Below are 17,635 nucleotides of genomic sequence, written 5' to 3'. Positions count from 1 at the left end.
TCAGCCCCATTTTTGTTCATTTTTGCTTTGTTTCGGGATCACATTGGTGGTGCTCCGCGCTTGCTCCTAGCTCTGGGCTCAGGGGACAAGGTAGGGTGCCAGGGATTGAACTGAATGGCTGAGTATAAGACAAGTGCCCTACCTACTGTACTACCTTTCTGGACCCCGGCTCAAAGTAGTTCTTGAGGAAGAGGTTACCTCCAGAGTTTGTATGTGTTCAAATTTATCAGCATCCCACTGCTTAATCTTCCGGTCTTTGCCAGCAGTGAAGAAGAGGTGAGATTTGGGCACAAACTTCAGGAACATGACACTGAAAACAGAGGGTGTGAAGTGTGTAAATGCCAACTGCAAAAGCGCCTTGTCCATGCACATGGCTTTGAAGCAGCTAGCTCCGGAGTGTTGGGGTTTAGACCTTAGACTTTCTAACTGATGCTAAGAACACCGGAGACTCAGGCGAGCATGAGGTGACTCCGGGGGAGGACTCCGAGGGACCGTGCGCACCTGTCATCGTGTGCAAAGAGGGACTTATGACAGTCTCCAAAGTCCAGACCCCAGATCTTCACATTCCTGTCGGCAGAGCCCGTGGCTATGAGTGCCCCATCCTGAGAGAGAGGAAGGAAAACACTACTGTATGACGGCCTGATAGTCTCTAAATTAAAGCTATCCCGAATGTTCAACCCATTTCTTTCCAAAACACTGAAATGAATGTTAACCAAAATTCAAACTGCATCTTTAGCAAGAGCACCTAATTCTTCGTTTTTCCTACTGGTCTACTGGTAAGTACCTCTGTGGTAGAGCTGCAGGTCTCACCTGCCTGAGGCCCTGGGATGGATGAACTGGAACCAAAAAGAAAAAATAATGGAAACGTATGAACACCACCACCCACTCAAAGACTTCATGGTGGGGGTCAGGGTGAGGGAAAAAAAAGGTAAGGATGAGATTAACTCAAAATATTTATGACCTAGTATTTTTCCCCTATCTTAACAGTCCTCCTCTTTAAATGCCTAGATTGGAGAGTCAAAAGTGTGTAAATACTTTTTTAATACCAACCAAAGGCGGCAGCTATAGCATGGGGCCAAGTTCTTTTACCCATACAGGATATGTTTGCAAATATTATCACTCTCAATCACAAATCGGCACTGCAAAAATGTTGGTTAAAACAGACTGTCTATGGGACAGAACCTGATGAAATTCAAATATAAACTCAATTTCCATCTTCCTCACAACTATTATTCTCCAGAACAGATGGCAGATGTCATCTTAAAAAGGTTCTTATATTTTAGGATGCTCTACTAATTATAATAATTTAGACAACAAAATACTATTTGGGAAAACAACAGGTCTTAATTGCAAGGATTAATTCAATTAATACTTGTGAAAATATTCTGAAAATTTTAAAGACAAATAGATAAGAGATAACTTCAGTATATTATCTTTGAGGACACAGACAACAGAAATCCTCTTAAATAAAGGTATCAAATTTAGAACTAAGAGCTTTACAAAGAATAACTTGTTACTAAGAGAGCATTTAAAATTTACTTACATAAGAGATGTCCATGCATATAACGGGCAGTTTGTGTCCATACAGTGAGAGGAAAAACTAAACGTTAAAAAAAAAATTTTTGTTCTATAAAAATATAGGCATAATTTATCATATGTGAAACAAAAATCTAACTTTATAATTCAATGCAAACATTGCTACAGATTGATTTTGATCTCTATTTTCTTTTCTTTTTTGTTTTTTTCTTTTTCTTTTTTTGGGTCACACCCAGCGTTACACAGGGGTTACTCCTGGCTCATGCACTCAGGAATTACTCCTGGCGGTGCTCGGGGGACCATGTGGGATACTGGGAATCGAACCCGGGTTGGCTGCATGCAAGGCAAACGCCCTACCCGCTGTGCTATCACTCCAGCCCCGATCTCTATTTTCTTTTATTTGGTATTTGGGTCACACTCAGAAATGATCGGGGTCACTCCTGGTTCTGCACTGAGGAATCACCCCTAATGGTAATCAGGGGACCCTGTGGGATGCCAGGGACTGAACCCCATTGGCTGCACACAAGGCAAACACCACGTCCACTGTTCTATCGCTCTGGCCCCCTTTAAAAAAATATTTTTGAGTTTACAACGCTACTAAAGCGTTTCTCATGCACATAATTTCATCACCGCATCATCACCAGTGTTCCTGCCCCACCCCCGGGACCCCGAGAATCCTCCCTTTCAAGCTCCCCCTCGAACCCCAACTATTGTGGGCACAGTCCTCCCATCATGCTGCCTTTCCTTTGGGTGCTCCCCTGCTGTGTCTACATCCCACACAGAGGCCGCTCTGCACCAGACCTGTCCTGGCCGACTTCACTCAGGACGATACCCTTTAGCCCCATGCATGTGGGGACGAATGGCATGATTTTCACAGCAAGCTTTAAATGAAATACTTCGCCAAGTCTGGAAAATCTTGCCCCAGCCAGTCGTTTTTGGTTTTTGCTGCTTGGGGCCACATGCAGTGGTGCTGGGGAGGCCACCCCGGCGGTGTTGGGAGGCGGCAGGGCCAGGTCTGGAGTCCATGTCCTGCAGGCGAAGAATGCACAAGAATGCGCTCCCACCCTCTGAGCTCTCCCTGACCCACATCACTTGGAGCACGCTCAGTGACCCAGACAGACTGTTCTGGTTTTGAATCGCGCCTAACAGTGCTCAGGGCACCATGTGTACTGCCAGGGATTGAACCGGAACCCGCCATGTGCAAGGCCAGGCCTGACGTCCTGTACTATCTCTCCAGCACCTGAGCGCATCTCTCCCAGTCTGTCTAAACCCCTGGCTCTTGGGTTGCAGTGTTTTGGGCAGTAGCATGCAGGGGACCATCTGCAGTCATTGGTTCAAGCTGCTTATAGTGGTCTGTCTTTGAAAATCTTGCCACAAGCATGGGACCAATGGATCCTGGACTGAGTGAAGTCAGTCAGAAGGGAAGGGCTAGGTGCAGGGTGATCTCTCTTATGGGGGACATAAAGATGCACAGCAAGAGCACCAAAAGGAAAGCTTGCTTTAAATGAAATACTATTTACCTTAAACTGAAACACAAAGAATCACAACACTTACAACCCAAAGGATTCTCTTAAATTAGTTTCCCCATTGTGCCAACCAGGATTTTAGAAAAACCACACTCTGTGGTGCATAGTCAAGATTACTTCTTTGGAATATCAACCCAAATTCTTTTTTTGTTTTTTTTTTTGGGGGGGGGCAACACCCAGTGATGCTCAGGGAGCATCTCTGGCAATCGCAGGGGACCTCAGGGATGCTGGGGATTGAACCCGGGTCTGCCGCAAGCAAGGCCAACTGCCTTCCCTGTGGTACTTCCCTGAGTACCTTTTTGGCCCCCCAGCCCAAATTCTTAAGATTAATCAGAAAGCAAAGAAGATACTCCCAGGCATCATCATTGTACCTTTAAGGTGTCAACATAAAAAACTTTCACAGTACAGTCCAGCAAAGACACAGCTAGCAACTTCTGGTTGGGAGAGTAACTGACACACAGGACATCTTCATCCAGTTGCAGGGTCCGGGTCTGCTTCACAGAAAGTCTACCATCGCAGACAAAATCAACAGAAGCAGGAATCAGTCCTTCACAAAAGCATACAATACTCCTACAACACCCTGGAGCTCAAAAGAACACAGACGTCAAAAGACCATTCTGTGTTTCGCCACTGACCCCCCAACTGCTCCCAAATGAAAATATTTACTCACCGCTTTTGGGTACTATTTTCATCTTTCACCAGCTCAAAATCCCAGAATTTGACAGATTTATCTGCACCCCCCGTCACAAAGCCATGCTGCAATTAAATGACAAGGTCAATTACAAAATATTTCTGCATAAACTTTAATTAAGACACATTAAAAATGGCACACAAGACCATTTTTCTATTTGTGGCAGAGGGTATGAAGACAAACCTGTTTCTAACCCCTTCATGGCTCTTTTAGTGCTGCTGACATGGACCTTTCCCGAAAACTCCTAGCAGAGACTCAGGCAGATAATGACAACCCAGTTTGAGAGTCAAAAGAATTCGCTGTTCAGTAGTAAAATAGCTGAACAAATGCACACTGGTTGTACAATCTAAGTTTGTTCTACATATTTACCTCTCCGGGGTACAAATTTATTTCTGTACAAGTCTCTACTAAAAACGTCCAAAATGATTTTCCCAAATCAAGAAATTAAATTCCATTTCAGACAAAACAGGAAATAGTCTGACAATAACCCTCAATTTTGTTGTAGCAACGAAACCTAAAGCAGTAGGGAAAAATGGTTCTTTGAATCCACACTTGCACCCAAACACGAGGTCCCTCCCACAGGCACACACCGTGGCTGGAATGCAAGGGGGCGGCAGGGCGCCCAGAGCACAGAGCACTGTGTCCCAGAAGGGGACGGGGCTGCCGGGCCCCAGCCTCACCAGGAGACTGGGGAGGGACCTAGAACTCCCCACTTAAACTATACAACAAACTTCAAAAGCAAAAAAAAAAAAAAAAGAAAATAAGTGACAATACTGGGAAAGACAGAACAATCTACATATGTCAGACACTATTTTAAATTTATAGATATTTTGTTTAGCAATGAAGAGCAATGCACACCCCAGATGCCTTTTTTGCAAAAATAGCATTTCCTTTCACGGATTAGAGTTTGCCATCATCAAGCGTATCCAGAGGCACACTATTCAGGGGCATGATCTGTTAAGGTATTGTCAAGGTAGTTCAGAAAATCTGCCGAGCAACAATGCCATTTCTAAAATACGGGTTTCTAGAACATAATCATTTCTAGATAGTTTCTCAGGATGGCACCTTCAAAGGGAAGAGTAATTTACTGACTCAGAAAGACCAATACAAGCAAAACAAAACAAAACAATTCTAAGACCAGCAGAAAAGTTTACTCTGTTTCCTGCGCTGTGTTGACCAGGAATTTTGAAGTCTCACAAATCACGAGGGTGGGCTGGTGGGTACCTGTGCATGCAGGCTTGGCCCCTAGGTTATGGTGCCATGAGCAGTCTCAGGACTGAACCCTGAGCACTTAAGTCAAGAGCAGCCCTCAAACACTGCCAACTACAGCATGAAAACAGAGTAAATAAATCATCCAAGGCGAAGCCATCTGCCATCATGTGGCTGATGGCCCAGAGCAGCAGAATCCCAGTTCCTTTCAGGATTCTCCAATCACCGGATACAAGAGACAGTACCATGAGATCTAAACATCTGTGGGCTATCTTTAAAGACACCCTAAGAGAAATTTTTATTAGGTGGTAGTAAAACTAAAAATGAGAAATGAGAGATGGTAATGGTGTAATGCGATGGTACTTCAGTTTAAGAAGAGAAGAAACGGGGAACCGCAGTTGAGAGCTTAGCGCTGGAGTAGTTACCTGGTCTGGGGAGAGACACATGGACCATAAGGCCCCCTCGTGTGCGTCAATAGCCTCCAGCAGACTTCCTGAGGCCAAGTCATAAATCTGGAGCTTTCCTGTCTACGAAAGACACAAAACAGCTCTGGTCAACACACCTAGGTCCTCGATGATTCCTGCTGATGCAGCTGAGAAAAACTTCATGACCAAGCAGCAGCAAGGCTGCCGGTTGCTGTGAAAGGCCTGAGTCCCATCTGAATCCTCCGAGCAGGGCCCCACTGATGGGCCCAAGCTAGGAAGCAGGACAGCTCAGCCACACAACTGCTAACAGCACAGCTCTGCGGAATGACTTCTGTCACCCTCATGGGTCCCCTAAACCTGGGAGAACGATCAGGGCCATAAGCAAATCAGAACAAACCTGACAGCAAATGGTGGCTCTAAAAGCCCCTAAGCTCCATCAGCCTTTCAAATGGGTATTCTTTCTTATCATCAGCTCACCCAGGTCTTCATTACCAGTCTGCGTTGCCTCCTAAACAATACACTGACTATAAGAAATACACTTTTTCCCTGGGGCAGGGGTGGGATGGGGTGGGGAGGGGAGGGTGGCACACCCGGCAGTGTCAAGGCTCCCTCCTGGCTCTCTGCTCGGAGATCACTCCTGGCAGGCTCGAGGGAGTCTATGTGTTTCCCAGAATCAAACCTGGGTTGGCTAAGTGCAAGGCAGGCACCCGACCCACTCTGGAATTGCTCTAGCCCGGGTAGTAGAAATCTGACTGAAAAGTGAACGGGGACAAGACAATATTCTCAGCAGCTCAGACGTGACCAGTCATACTTCCTGCTCAGGACTGTCTTGGTGACCACTGATGCAGCAGCAAACACGCTCCACACCCACTACTCTGTGAGAAAGGGGACCTGGCAGGGGACCTAAAGCCCAGCACTGCCTCCTTCTAGCGCCTCGAACGCGAGTGAGTTCCGTTCCACGAGTCTGCTTCCACATCTGTAAAACAAACCTCAGAGCTCCGACGGCCCTGAGCTGCTCTCGGCGTATGAGGTAGTAAGTGCCGAGCTCAGACACTGCGCAGGGCTGTGGTGCTCACAGGCCGTCTGCACAGCGACCCACAGAACACTGTCCCTACAGCAAATGCTGGCTACTTGACCTCCACCCCCGCCCCTGCCATGATCCTCTGAGCACAGGAGAAGCCCGGAGCACTGCCAGGTGTAGCTCACAAACAAAGACCAAAACCCACTATTTCCCTTGACACTGACCCCAAATGTTTTTCAGTGCATTTTCTACATTTTGCTGTATATAAAGAAAATTATCCACTGTAATACATCTGTGCGCGTAATGTATAAAAATCAACACATAAAATCATCCTGTAATCATGTGCATTGGGAATTTAATGACAAATACTTCAAGCCATTTTTCAGAATATCCCACAGATCTCGTTCCATTTCTCTTGTCACAGACTTCTGCTAACATTTCTATTTAGTCATTTGCTATATGCCACTCTCTGCTGTTTTGTACAGAGGTAGGGTATTGGCATCATTTTATGTAAGAAAACCAAGGCTTACTTTGCTAACAACTGGAGAAGCTGGAATTAACCGAGTCTGTTTGGTGGGGAGGTGAGAGCACTGTCAAAGAGCACATCATCCCATTGGTGAGCTATGGGACTGAGGCTGATGCAAGTCACACGTTTTTTAAGGTGGAGACTCTGAATCAAAGCCATGTCTGCTTCTTTCCACCCATGGTCATCGCCCACATAACTAGCACAGGGAATGTAGGCTTGATTTGTTTGTCCTTAGTGAATTCTTCTGTCTGCCAAGCAAGAGATTTGGTACTTGATATAATTTCTCAAAACTCAATTACATATGTGCACTTAAAAGACGCATGAAGACTGCCTGAAATCAGTCTTAATAAAAATTAAAAGAAGGGGCTGGAGCGATAGCACAGTGGGTAGGGCGTTTGCCTTGCACTCGGATGACCCGGGTTCGACCCCCCAGCATCCCATATGGTCCCCCAAGCACCGCCAGGAGTAATTCCTGAGTGCAAAGCCAGGAGTAACCCCTGAGCATCGCTGGGTGTGACCCAAAAAGCAATAAATAAATAAATAAATAAAATAAAATAAAAGAAAAAAAATTCATGAAAAAAATCACCAAGTGGGGCCGGAGCAATAGTACAATGGGAATGACGCTTGCCTTGCATGCAGCTGACCCAGGTTCGATCCCTGGCATCCTCTATGGTCCCCTTAGCTTGCTAGGAGTGATTCCTGAATGCAGAATAAGGAGTAAGTCCTGAGCACTGCAGGGTGTGGCAAAAACAAAACCAAAACCAAACCAACAAACATTAAGAAGGGCTGGAGCAGAGTCCAGTGGGTAGGGCATGTGCCTTACCGGGGTCCGGGTTTGATCCCCAGTACTCCATATGGCCTCCCAAGCACTGCCAAGAGTAATTCCTGTGTGCAGAGTCAGGAGTGACCCCTGAGCATCGCAGCTGTGGCCCCAAAACATAAATAAAAGATCAACCAAGATGTCAACAATATCTGGATCACAAATTTAATTTTCTTCTATATGATTTTGGCATTTTCGTTTCATAATTTTAGAAGACAAAAACAAAATTTTAAAAATGAAGGAAGGGGAGAGGATGGTGCTGATGAGCCAAGAGAGCTGAAACACATTCTTGTCTGGGATGTTCTTGGTCTCCGAGCATCGAGTCAGGAGTAATGGCCGAGTACGGTGGGTAGACACAAGAGCAGAAGCTGGGAGAGGGCCATGAACCCACCCCTCCTAGACAGTTACCCCACACACATGCTGGTATATGGAAACTAAACCCCTGGGCTGGAGAGAGTAAAGAGGGAGGGTGCAGGCCTGCATCCAGCCAATCCGGGCTCAAGCCCGGCACCCCACAGGTCCAAGCCTCCAAGGATGATCCCTGAGCACAGATCCAGGAGCAAGCCCTGGGCACATTGGATAAGGCCTAAAAACAAAGGGGAAAAAAGAAACCCCAGACTTCTCAAATAGTTTTCAAGAATTCTGAATATAAAAGCCGTCTCTGGCCAAGAAAGCCTCAGTTTACCTTTGTTCCTATGATCACCTGCCTGTCGCCGGGAACAAAGAAGGAGCAGAGCGCGTATTCACAGGTCATTGTGCGAATGCACTGCAGCGTAGACCTGGGGAGAACATCGGGAATATGGGTTAAGGGAAACTGTCCCTCCATCCCTGAGGTCAGGGTGTATGTTCTGATACACGTGCAGGCACAGAATAGGCAACAGAACAGAAGATCAATGTCTGAATAACCCTGGGCTCAGGCCCACTCACAGTCAATCAAGGAGACCAGAGTAAACGCACCTAACTTTGCTCTGTCTGTGGGCATAGTTACTTCCTAACCCTAAAATAAAGGACATCACAGAAAGCAGGGCACGGAAAACCATCCGCTGAGTCTGCCGGGACTGGATCCACCACGGCTGAGGCGAGTTTCACAGGACTGCAAGTTTAAATTAGCATTCTAGGAAATCCCTAACATTTCATACTGTTTCATTCGATCAACATTTACAGAGTTCTAGGTGATGAAGACACACACTGAATTAAACGAAAAAGGTCTCAAGTCTCGTAAGTTGTCATGTCCTTGGGGAATAAAACACAGAAATCACGATGTGTCTGGTGTTAGGTGCTGTGGGGAAACACAGTCCAGGATGAAGAGAGCGAGGCAGTTAGAGAACAGCATCCTGTCATTTCTTCAGAGGGACAGTGTCTGCAAGCAAAGGGGTAGAGTGGCTGGAGACACAGCAAAGGGGCAAGAGGCCTGCTCGGCAAACAGCAGGCCCCAGCCCCAGCCCCAGGCACCTCTCCCCTGCCCTGCAGGAACCATCCCTGAGCACAGAGGCAGGAAGGAGTCAGCCCTGAGCACTTTCAGGAATGACCCACGCCACCTCAACCCTCCTTCCCTTTCAGAGAGGTTGAGTGTTTGAGGCATAGAGAACGAGGAGCATAGAGCCAGGCCCTTGTCATGTCTGAGGAACAGCAAACATCCGGGTCGCTGCACTCAAGTACAAGACTGTTAAGAAATAAGATCTGTAAGAACTTTGGCTCTTTAAGGGGATGTGGGACGGGGGTGGGGAGGGGGAGGAGAAAACCCCCAACAACAGGGATCCTCCTCGTGATTTCTGGCCACGAGACTTAGTGCTAGGGCCTGGTGCCAGGCCTATACCAGAGCTATTGGGACAGCGTGCCACGGTGGGCCTGAGTTCTGGGAGGAGGCGCGCCTGCAGCCCTGGGCCCTGGACTCTCCCTCTGGCCCCAGGACTCTGGTAACAGTTTTCAACCTTTTTAACCCCCGTGAACTGACAGCTAGAGGACAACTGGAGTGCAGAGATACAGGGACAAGAAAGCAGGGAGAAGATCGGGAAGTACGGCAATGCTCCGGAGGGGAGGCGGTGGGGCAGTCACTGGGTGGGCAGCGCTCTAGGGGAGGGGACGGGGCGGTCACTGGGCGGGCAGTGCTCTAGGGGAGGGGACGGAGCGGTCACTGGGTGGGCAGTGCTCTAGGGGAGGGAACGGAGCGGTCACTGGGCGGGCAGTGCTCTAGGGGAGGGGACAGGGTGGTCACTGGGCGAGCAGTGCTCTAGGGGAGGGAACGGGGCGGTCACTGGGCGGGCAGTGCTCTAGGGGAGGGGACGGAGCGGTCACTGGGTGGGCAGTGCTCTAGGGGAGGGGACAGGGTGGTCACTGGGCGAGCAGTGCTCTAGGGGAGGGGACAGGGCAGTCACTGGGTGGGCAGCGCTCTAGGGGAGGGGACGGGGCGGTCACTGGGCGGGCAGTGCTCTAGGGGAGGGGATGGAGCGGTCACTGGGTGGGCAGTGCTCTAGGGGAGGGAACGGAGCGGTCACTGGGCGGGCAGTGCTCTAGGGGAGGGAACGGAGCGGTCACTGGGCGGGCAGTGCTCTAGGGGAGGGGACAGGGTGGTCACTGGGCGAGCAGTGCTCTAGGGGAGGGAACGGGGCGGTCACTGGGCGGGCAGTGCTCTAGGGGAGGGGACGGAGCGGTCACTGGGTGGGCAGTGCTCTAGGGGAGGGGACAGGGTGGTCACTGGGCGAGCAGTGCTCTAGGGGAGGGAACGGAGCGGTCACTGGGTGGGCAGTGCTCTAAGGGAGAGGTGAGGGACGGTCACTGGGCAGGGACAGCGCCAGGAAGAGCGCCAGGAAGCAGGGCAGCACTCCTATGGGAGCCTACCGGCAGACTCGGGGCAGCAGCAGTGCAGGTCTGAGATGTGGCTGGAGTCTCACCCAGTTCTAATGGGGGAACTGAGGATTTCCCAATGGATGAAACAAACAACAGGAAATGCACCGTGGGCTTTGCCGAGCTGTACTGAAATAGGAACTACTGATCTGCCATGCTGGAAAGGTCGGGGGCGGGGGTGGGAAGAGCAGGGGAGAAGGTTAGAGAACTGAGATGGGTTTTAGCCATATAAAGATTTAAGGAGCCCATCAGACACCTAAAGAGAAATGAAAGGAAGGGTACAGAGAGACCAGTGCTGGCCGCTGGATAGTAACCCAATGTCGTAGGCTTCATCTGTGAACTGCCCCTTTTCCTCTTCCCAGAGAAGCTTATCGTGTCCTTGCTAGCATCTTCAGTTTAGTCTATCTTTAACCTTTCCTTTGTGTTTTACCTCTCACTGTCACAGTTCCCCAAGTCAGTCTTGATTACTTATAAGCCAAAACTTTATGGTAATTCTGAACTTCGTATTTGTACCTCCTTTTCTATTTCCCCATAGCCTTTTTATATTTCACTATAGAGCAATGTTCTTGGTTAAACACAGAAAGACCATTAATGCTATGTTCCTAATATTTGGGAGTTGACTGACTCTGAAATATATCCATCCTGGGCACAATTGCTTGGCCATAATTACTTGACTCAGGCTTCAGTTGCTGTAGTTCCTAACACCCCAAAAGGGAGGTCCCGCCGTGGGACTGGGATGGACCCAGGGCGAGTGGCTACCCTGACATCAAAATGGGACATTCTAGAAGCATAAATGCATGGTTTTGATGCAAACTGTTATTGACTTAAGAGACATGACCCCCATGGGGAAGGATAAGCTGGACTGATCTGAAATTTAGGATCTGGAATTTATGGTAAAAGCCTTGCTTGCTCTCAGCCCAGAGAACAAAGTGTTGGGACTTTTGTTTCTTACTGTGTTTATCCAAACAACTACAAGTATTGATAATATACTGTTAGAGGGAAAGATAAGAGCAATGTAGATGTCCCTGGGAGACAGAGTATCTCCTTGAGTTAATTTCCCCAAGAGAATTTTCTCTGCCAAATGTTTATTTATGCAAATGATCAATCACACCTAAGTATGCTAGCAGCTCTGCATTGAAGGAGCCATTTTCACCATCAGCTGTGGTCCCCGTCTCCCTGTCTCTCTGCTGGGGGGTGGGGAGGCAGCTTTTGGCCACCGAACGCGCACACGCAGCAGCAGCAACCCCCACGTTTTACTGTGTGAACTTACATTCAACAACACGTGAATGCCAGAGGTAGAAATATGCAGTTAGCAGAAATAAAATCTCACGCCCATAGTGGAGAGAAAAACCTCACGAAAAGCAAGAAAAGGTTCCAAGCGGCCACCCCACAGGATTCCAGCATGTAAGTGACCAGAAATATAGAAAGGAGCCAGTAAAGACTGAGGAGAAAGAATAGCAGAGGAAAGGGAAGTGATGAAAGTCCAAGGAAGTTTAAAAGAGAAGAAAATTAGTAAGGTCAATGTCAAATAAAGCTTACAGGCCACGAGAACACACAGGTCACTGCTTTGGTAAATGGTGGAAGTAAAGGTGGGTGGGAGACCAGATACGACAGGGCCAGGGAGGAGAACAGGGCCAGGATCAAGATGGCCCATCAGCTCCCACCGCGCATCTCCCTCTGGGGCAGCCCTGAGGCCCCACAGGCCGAGCAAGGCTTCATGCTGTGCCCAATCGTTCACCAGCAGGCCTGGCCCACAGGCCCTCCAAGAGTGGCTCAGACCAGGACTCTGAGCAGCACCTGAGAGGCAAGGCTGGGAAGCACCCGGAGACAGGGGGTGAGAGAAGGGGCTACTGTGCAGAAAACAGCACAGGGACTAATTTTCTCTATGCCGGGGTTGTTACAAACTGGGAATAAGATGGTGTTTTTAGTTGGAGCCCAACTACAAAAGGCCCCTTTCTCCTGGACTGACCTGGCAGGCCTGTGGTCCAGGTTCCCGGGAGATACATTCTGAGGGAACTGTATTTTGGGCCCCGGGAAGTCTGCAGTTAATCATCACAATTACCCCAAAAAACAACTCAGAGGAGGTAAAGTGCCACTGGCCACAGCTCTGGAGGTCCCTCCCCCTACAGACCTGTTCCATATCTTAGCAGACTCAGCTGAGGCGGAGAGGACAGCAATGTTGTCTGAACTGAATGACAGGGTCCGGACATCGCTGCGGTGGCCCCCAATGGTGATTCTGTTGGTCCTGGCCGGCTGAGGAGCTGGCGCCGATGGGTTCAGTGAATACAATTCCACCAAGTTGTTCTGTAGCAGGAAGACGGCCTTCAGCTCTCCCTGCGGCGAGTGAATCAAGTCAAAGGACCTGCATGAGAAGACAGGTCGTAAGCAGGGAGCTCATGGAGTTAAGTCCTCCAGGACAGAGGCCTTGCAACGCTCTCCATCTACACAGTGCGCGGACGGCCACAATGAATGCTACAAATAAGAGAGCAATTACTAATGTCATCAAGCTCAGAATCTTTAAAAAAATCAAAGAAATCTGGTACTTAAATCAAAGAAGTAAGTTCTAACATTTTTTGGTGTTTGTTTTGGTGCGTATATTTCATAAGTTAACCAAATCCTTCAAATCCTTTCTAGGCATGAGGCAGTTTTTGTTTCGTTTTGTTTTTTTAAAACAGCAGCAACCCCATCTCCCCCCCCACCCTGCAAAACAGTAGATAATAAAAAAGAGCAAAATATGTGGGAGCATTGTGGGAAGATTAAGAGTCTTGGTGACAAGCAGGTGTCCCCCACCATCCTACTCCAGATATATATGCCATAAAGATGGGGCTGGTGAGATAGCACAGTGGGGAGGGCGCTGGCCCTGCGTATAGCTGACCCTGGTTCAGCCCCGGGCACCATATATGGTCTCCCAAGCACCACCGCGTACAGCCCCAAGACCACCTCCCCTAGTCCCACATCCATAAAGACTTGATTAGAAATATCAACTGGCCAACATAACTTTGTAGCTTGCTCTTTTACTACTTCTGAGCTCTCTCTGAAGCATATGGACTCACTTGATTTTGGCAGAAGTTCTGATATTGGTCAACCGTTGAATTTCATCTTGCAATGTCATTTCAACAGTGACTTCAAGATCTTCCTCTTCCCCTTTGTCAGAATTTAATCTGGGGGTGGGGTGGGGAGAAGGTATAATATAGTTACATTCTAGAAAAAGTTTTACTGTCAACTGAGTGCTCAAGTTCTGGCTCTAAGGTCAAGTTGAGTGACCCTGGAAAAGTCACTTATCACACAGTATAGCCATGAAAATTAGGATACACTGTCCAGGTGGAAATATTTCACTAACAACAGATTCACAGATAATGAAATTCTACCAGCAGAACTTTCAACAAGTAGACTCTGAATGTACCAGCCCATTATATTTCTGGGATAAGCTTTAGTAATTCACAATATTCCACTGAAGTGTTTCCAGTAAACATTTTTAGAAAAGCCATTACCCAGTACTCACTAATAGGTATCAGGTAAATCAGACTAGATTTCAAAAGATTTGCCAAGCTAAATGGTAAATTATTGCAGAAGACAGTAATTTACATTTCAATGACTGAGGAATGGGTTTCTATGGTTCTAATGACCTTTTTCAAGGCCATGCTGTCCCTGAACCTGTCCAATCACAGACATAGTCCAGGCAGTTTTACTCTCACAGTCTGACACTACGTCAGTCACCATCCCAGCATCCTCCTGCAAGGCTGAGGTGAGTCACATTGCTGGCCAGAGAATTCATTGGTTCTGAAGCTATTTCTAGAACTCTCTGTAGAGTCTTTCTAATTACGTACGGCTAAGACCAGGATGAAGAGAGATTCTGCCTAGGAAACTATTCTAAAGAAAGAAATTTAAAGCTTCGTCTAGCGGCACTCCATAAAATCTTCTCTATTCTTAATACTAAGTGTTAGTAGAGCATTTATTACCTTAAAGACGCAGTTTCTGATTAGTAATAATGTTGCTCACACCAAAATACTTATTAATAATAAGTATTTAAAAAAACATACCTTGCTTTCTTTTTAGCTTTCTTCCTCTTCTTATCCATTTTCTTCTGAATTTCCTCTTTGGAAAGGATAGAAAAGACTTCTAGCACAGAATCTGTTCCCTAAGAAGGCAAAGACCGATGTGAATCCAAGACTGTCAATTTGCTATAAATATAGCTCATTCTCAGGACAAATCCATGTTCTTGTTCTTCCCCTGGGTAGTTGTACTATATCTTGGACGACTTAATCTTACTGGTGTTTTGAAGACTAAGCGAAATGAGCTTTTAAACAAAAACATAAAATGTGGGGCTGGAGCGAGAGCACAGCAGGTAGGGCATTTGCCTTGTAGTTGGTTGACCCGATTCTATTCCCAGCATTTCATATAGTCCCCTGAGCACTGCCAGGAGTAATTCCTGAGTGCATGAGCCAGGATTAACCCCTGAGCATCTCCGGGTGTGACCCAAGAAGAAAAAAAAAGTGCCTTTAATTTGCTTGGAAAAACAGCATTTAACAAGTGAATGCTAATAGTAGTAGTGGTCATTGTACTGTTGCTCTAACATAACCAAAGAAAAAATCCATTGAACAGGACAAGAATCTCTGGAAGGAACCACTTAACATTTGTCATTCTTCTCCCAAGTCTGGTACTCACATGACAAGCCAGAATCTTGCCTGCTCTGTCTACAGCGAGGTTCACGACTCTGTCCCTTCCTTCCCTCATTAGGGACCCAGCTTTTCTGCAGGTAAGGATGCGCTATAAAAGAACCACAGTGAAGTATCATGCTAAGTGAAATGAGTTCAAAAAGAGAGGTACAGACAATAGAATGACTGCACTCATTTGTGGAATATAAACTAACATAGTATGAGACTGATACCCAAGGACAGTAGAGACAAAGGCCAGGAATATTGCTCCAAGGTTGGAAGCTGTCTCATGAGCTGGGGGAGAAGGCAGCTGGGACAGAGAAGGGATCACTAAGTCAATGATGGTTGGAGGGATCGGTTGGGATGGGACATGTGTGCTAAAAGTAGATAAAGGACCAAATGTGATAGCCTCTCGGTATCTGTATTGCAAACCATAATCCCAAAGTAGAGAGAGAGTCTGGGGGAAATTGTCTGCCACAGAGGCAGGGGGAGGGGTGGGATGGGAGGGGGGGAACACTGGGGACATTGGTGGTAGAAAATGCGCACTGGAGGAGGGATGAGTGTTCAATCATTGTATGACACCGAAACTCAAATATGAAAACTTTGTAACTGTTAAAAAAAAAAGAAAGAAAAAGAACGAGAGTGAAACATGAGATCCGCAGAACCGTGGTTTCAAAGGAAATGACAATGAGGGTGGCACACTCAAAAGCACCCTGAAATCCTCATTTCCCCATCATTAAACTCAACTGAAACTGACACAGGAATGAATAATGAGGGCTGGAGGGAGTGCCTGACTGCATGGGGGGCATGCAGGAGGCCTCAGGTCTAGTCCCGGGGACCACAGCACCCAGTCAGGAGTCATGATGCAAAAAATTCAAAATGAATGAATTAATTCAATTAGGGAATCAATTACATCCTCTGGAGATTCATCCGCCTCAAGGGCCACATCCTGGAACTCACGCAGGTCTTGTTCCCTGGGTGAAGACCCTTTGGCTTTCTTGGGCTCTGGTTCTTCAGGATCTTCAACCTGTTTTGTAACAAGTGGAAAAACCAAAGTGGTAATACATGTTCCAGATGATTCAACTCTAAAGGCTTAGAAACAAGTTACTGCCACTACTCATCTCCAGTTAGGGATTGGTCAAATCTCTGCCACACAGGAATGTATGAAAAAAGTATTATACGGAAAGTAGGAAACACAAACCAGTCATCACTAACTGCACTGCATTCAGCAATTTTCTTTGGTATTTTGGGGCCAGAGCTATTGCACAACAGGTACACTTGCCTTGCTTACGGTCAACCTGGGTTCAATCCTAGAATCCCTGAGCCCTAACAGGAGTGATCCCTCAGCATAAAACCAGGAGTAACCCCTGAGGAAGCTGGATATGCCCCTACTATTCCCTGTAAATACCCCAAAAACAAAAAATAGAAATTTTCTATATCTGAAATACTGTGTCATAGCAGAGTGAAAAAATGATAACCAACTCTTTTCTAGCTTTGTAAAAACCCTGTAAAAGTTTATCAGACTTCAAAGGGAGATTCAAATCATCTTTAGGAACAAAAAAGGCACTGCAAGAGTTGTGACATTTTCTCTTTAAATGAGATAAAGATAACCCTTGTCTGCTAATGTAGAAACCACCAAATATGGCCCTGCTGGCCCACCATACACTGCTCTCCACCCGACTCTAAGGCCCACGGCCTTTCTCCACAGGAGGCCTTCCAAACCTGAAAAGTTGGATTTGTCTCATAACGTATGACTTAGAAACACACAAAAACTCCATACAAATTCTTGTTTGCGGGAAAGGATCACAGATATTATAAAATCCATCCAAGGACACCCAAAAACGTTCAGCAACTATCAGGCTGAGATACCCCCAAACAACTTTAATTAGGAGGAAGAGACCCCATAAGTCTAGAATGATTCTCCCCAGTTCACACAAACCAGGGCGATGCCACAATGAAGACAGACAACTCTGAACCAGTGTGCCAACACAAGCCAGCTAGATCAGAATTTCTAGAATCTGATGGCACCTAAACCCCAGCAGCAACTGAAACATGCTGCTGGCCATGGTCGGGAGAGAGTTACCTCCTGCAGGTAGCCTATGTCCCAGGCACGCAGCTCACTGTCAGAAGAACCTGTGATGAGTCGCTGGTCTTGAGACACCAGCACCAATCCCCACACCTACAAAGTTAGGAAAAGGATTAAGACGATATGACCAAGTGTTTCCAGAATGCCCCCAGAAAAGTACCTGATATTCCAGAATCTTACATCTGCAAGAGTGCATATCGAAATCTAGCAAAGGAGAAAAAGGAAACCTTTTCAAAAGGCATTAGTGAAGGGCCAGAGTGATACAGGGCAGGGTGCTTTCCTTGCATGCTGCTGAC

At 47.1% G+C, this 17,635-nt stretch overlaps 1 protein-coding gene across 2 annotated transcripts in view; it reads right to left on the bottom strand.

Annotated features, from left to right (window-relative positions):
- The window catches only part of WDR3 (WD repeat domain 3), a 41,318-nt gene that overhangs the window by 12,901 nt on the left and 10,782 nt on the right, over nt 1-17,635 (bottom strand). For both annotated transcript variants that reach the window (XM_055133018.1, XM_055133019.1), the window contains exons 6-18: nt 17,337-17,432; nt 16,167-16,280; nt 15,264-15,365; nt 14,639-14,736; nt 13,652-13,759; nt 12,730-12,960; nt 8,440-8,533; nt 5,388-5,489; nt 3,733-3,818; nt 3,434-3,569; nt 1,544-1,600; nt 502-602; nt 199-310 (exon numbers count right to left, since the gene is read on the bottom strand). In XM_055133018.1, the coding sequence (XP_054988993.1) occupies nt 199-310; nt 502-602; nt 1,544-1,600; nt 3,434-3,569; nt 3,733-3,818; nt 5,388-5,489; nt 8,440-8,533; nt 12,730-12,960; nt 13,652-13,759; nt 14,639-14,736; nt 15,264-15,365; nt 16,167-16,280; nt 17,337-17,432 (1,437 nt within the window). The remainder of the gene's footprint in view (nt 1-198; nt 311-501; nt 603-1,543; nt 1,601-3,433; nt 3,570-3,732; nt 3,819-5,387; nt 5,490-8,439; nt 8,534-12,729; nt 12,961-13,651; nt 13,760-14,638; nt 14,737-15,263; nt 15,366-16,166; nt 16,281-17,336; nt 17,433-17,635) is intronic.

Source organism: Sorex araneus, chromosome 3, assembly GCF_027595985.1.
Source record: "Sorex araneus isolate mSorAra2 chromosome 3, mSorAra2.pri, whole genome shotgun sequence".
In the NCBI taxonomy this organism is placed as follows: domain Eukaryota; kingdom Metazoa; phylum Chordata; class Mammalia; order Eulipotyphla; family Soricidae; genus Sorex; species Sorex araneus.
The sequence above is the reverse complement of the archived record's forward strand: the minus strand, read 5'-3'. Positions and strand labels throughout refer to the sequence as shown.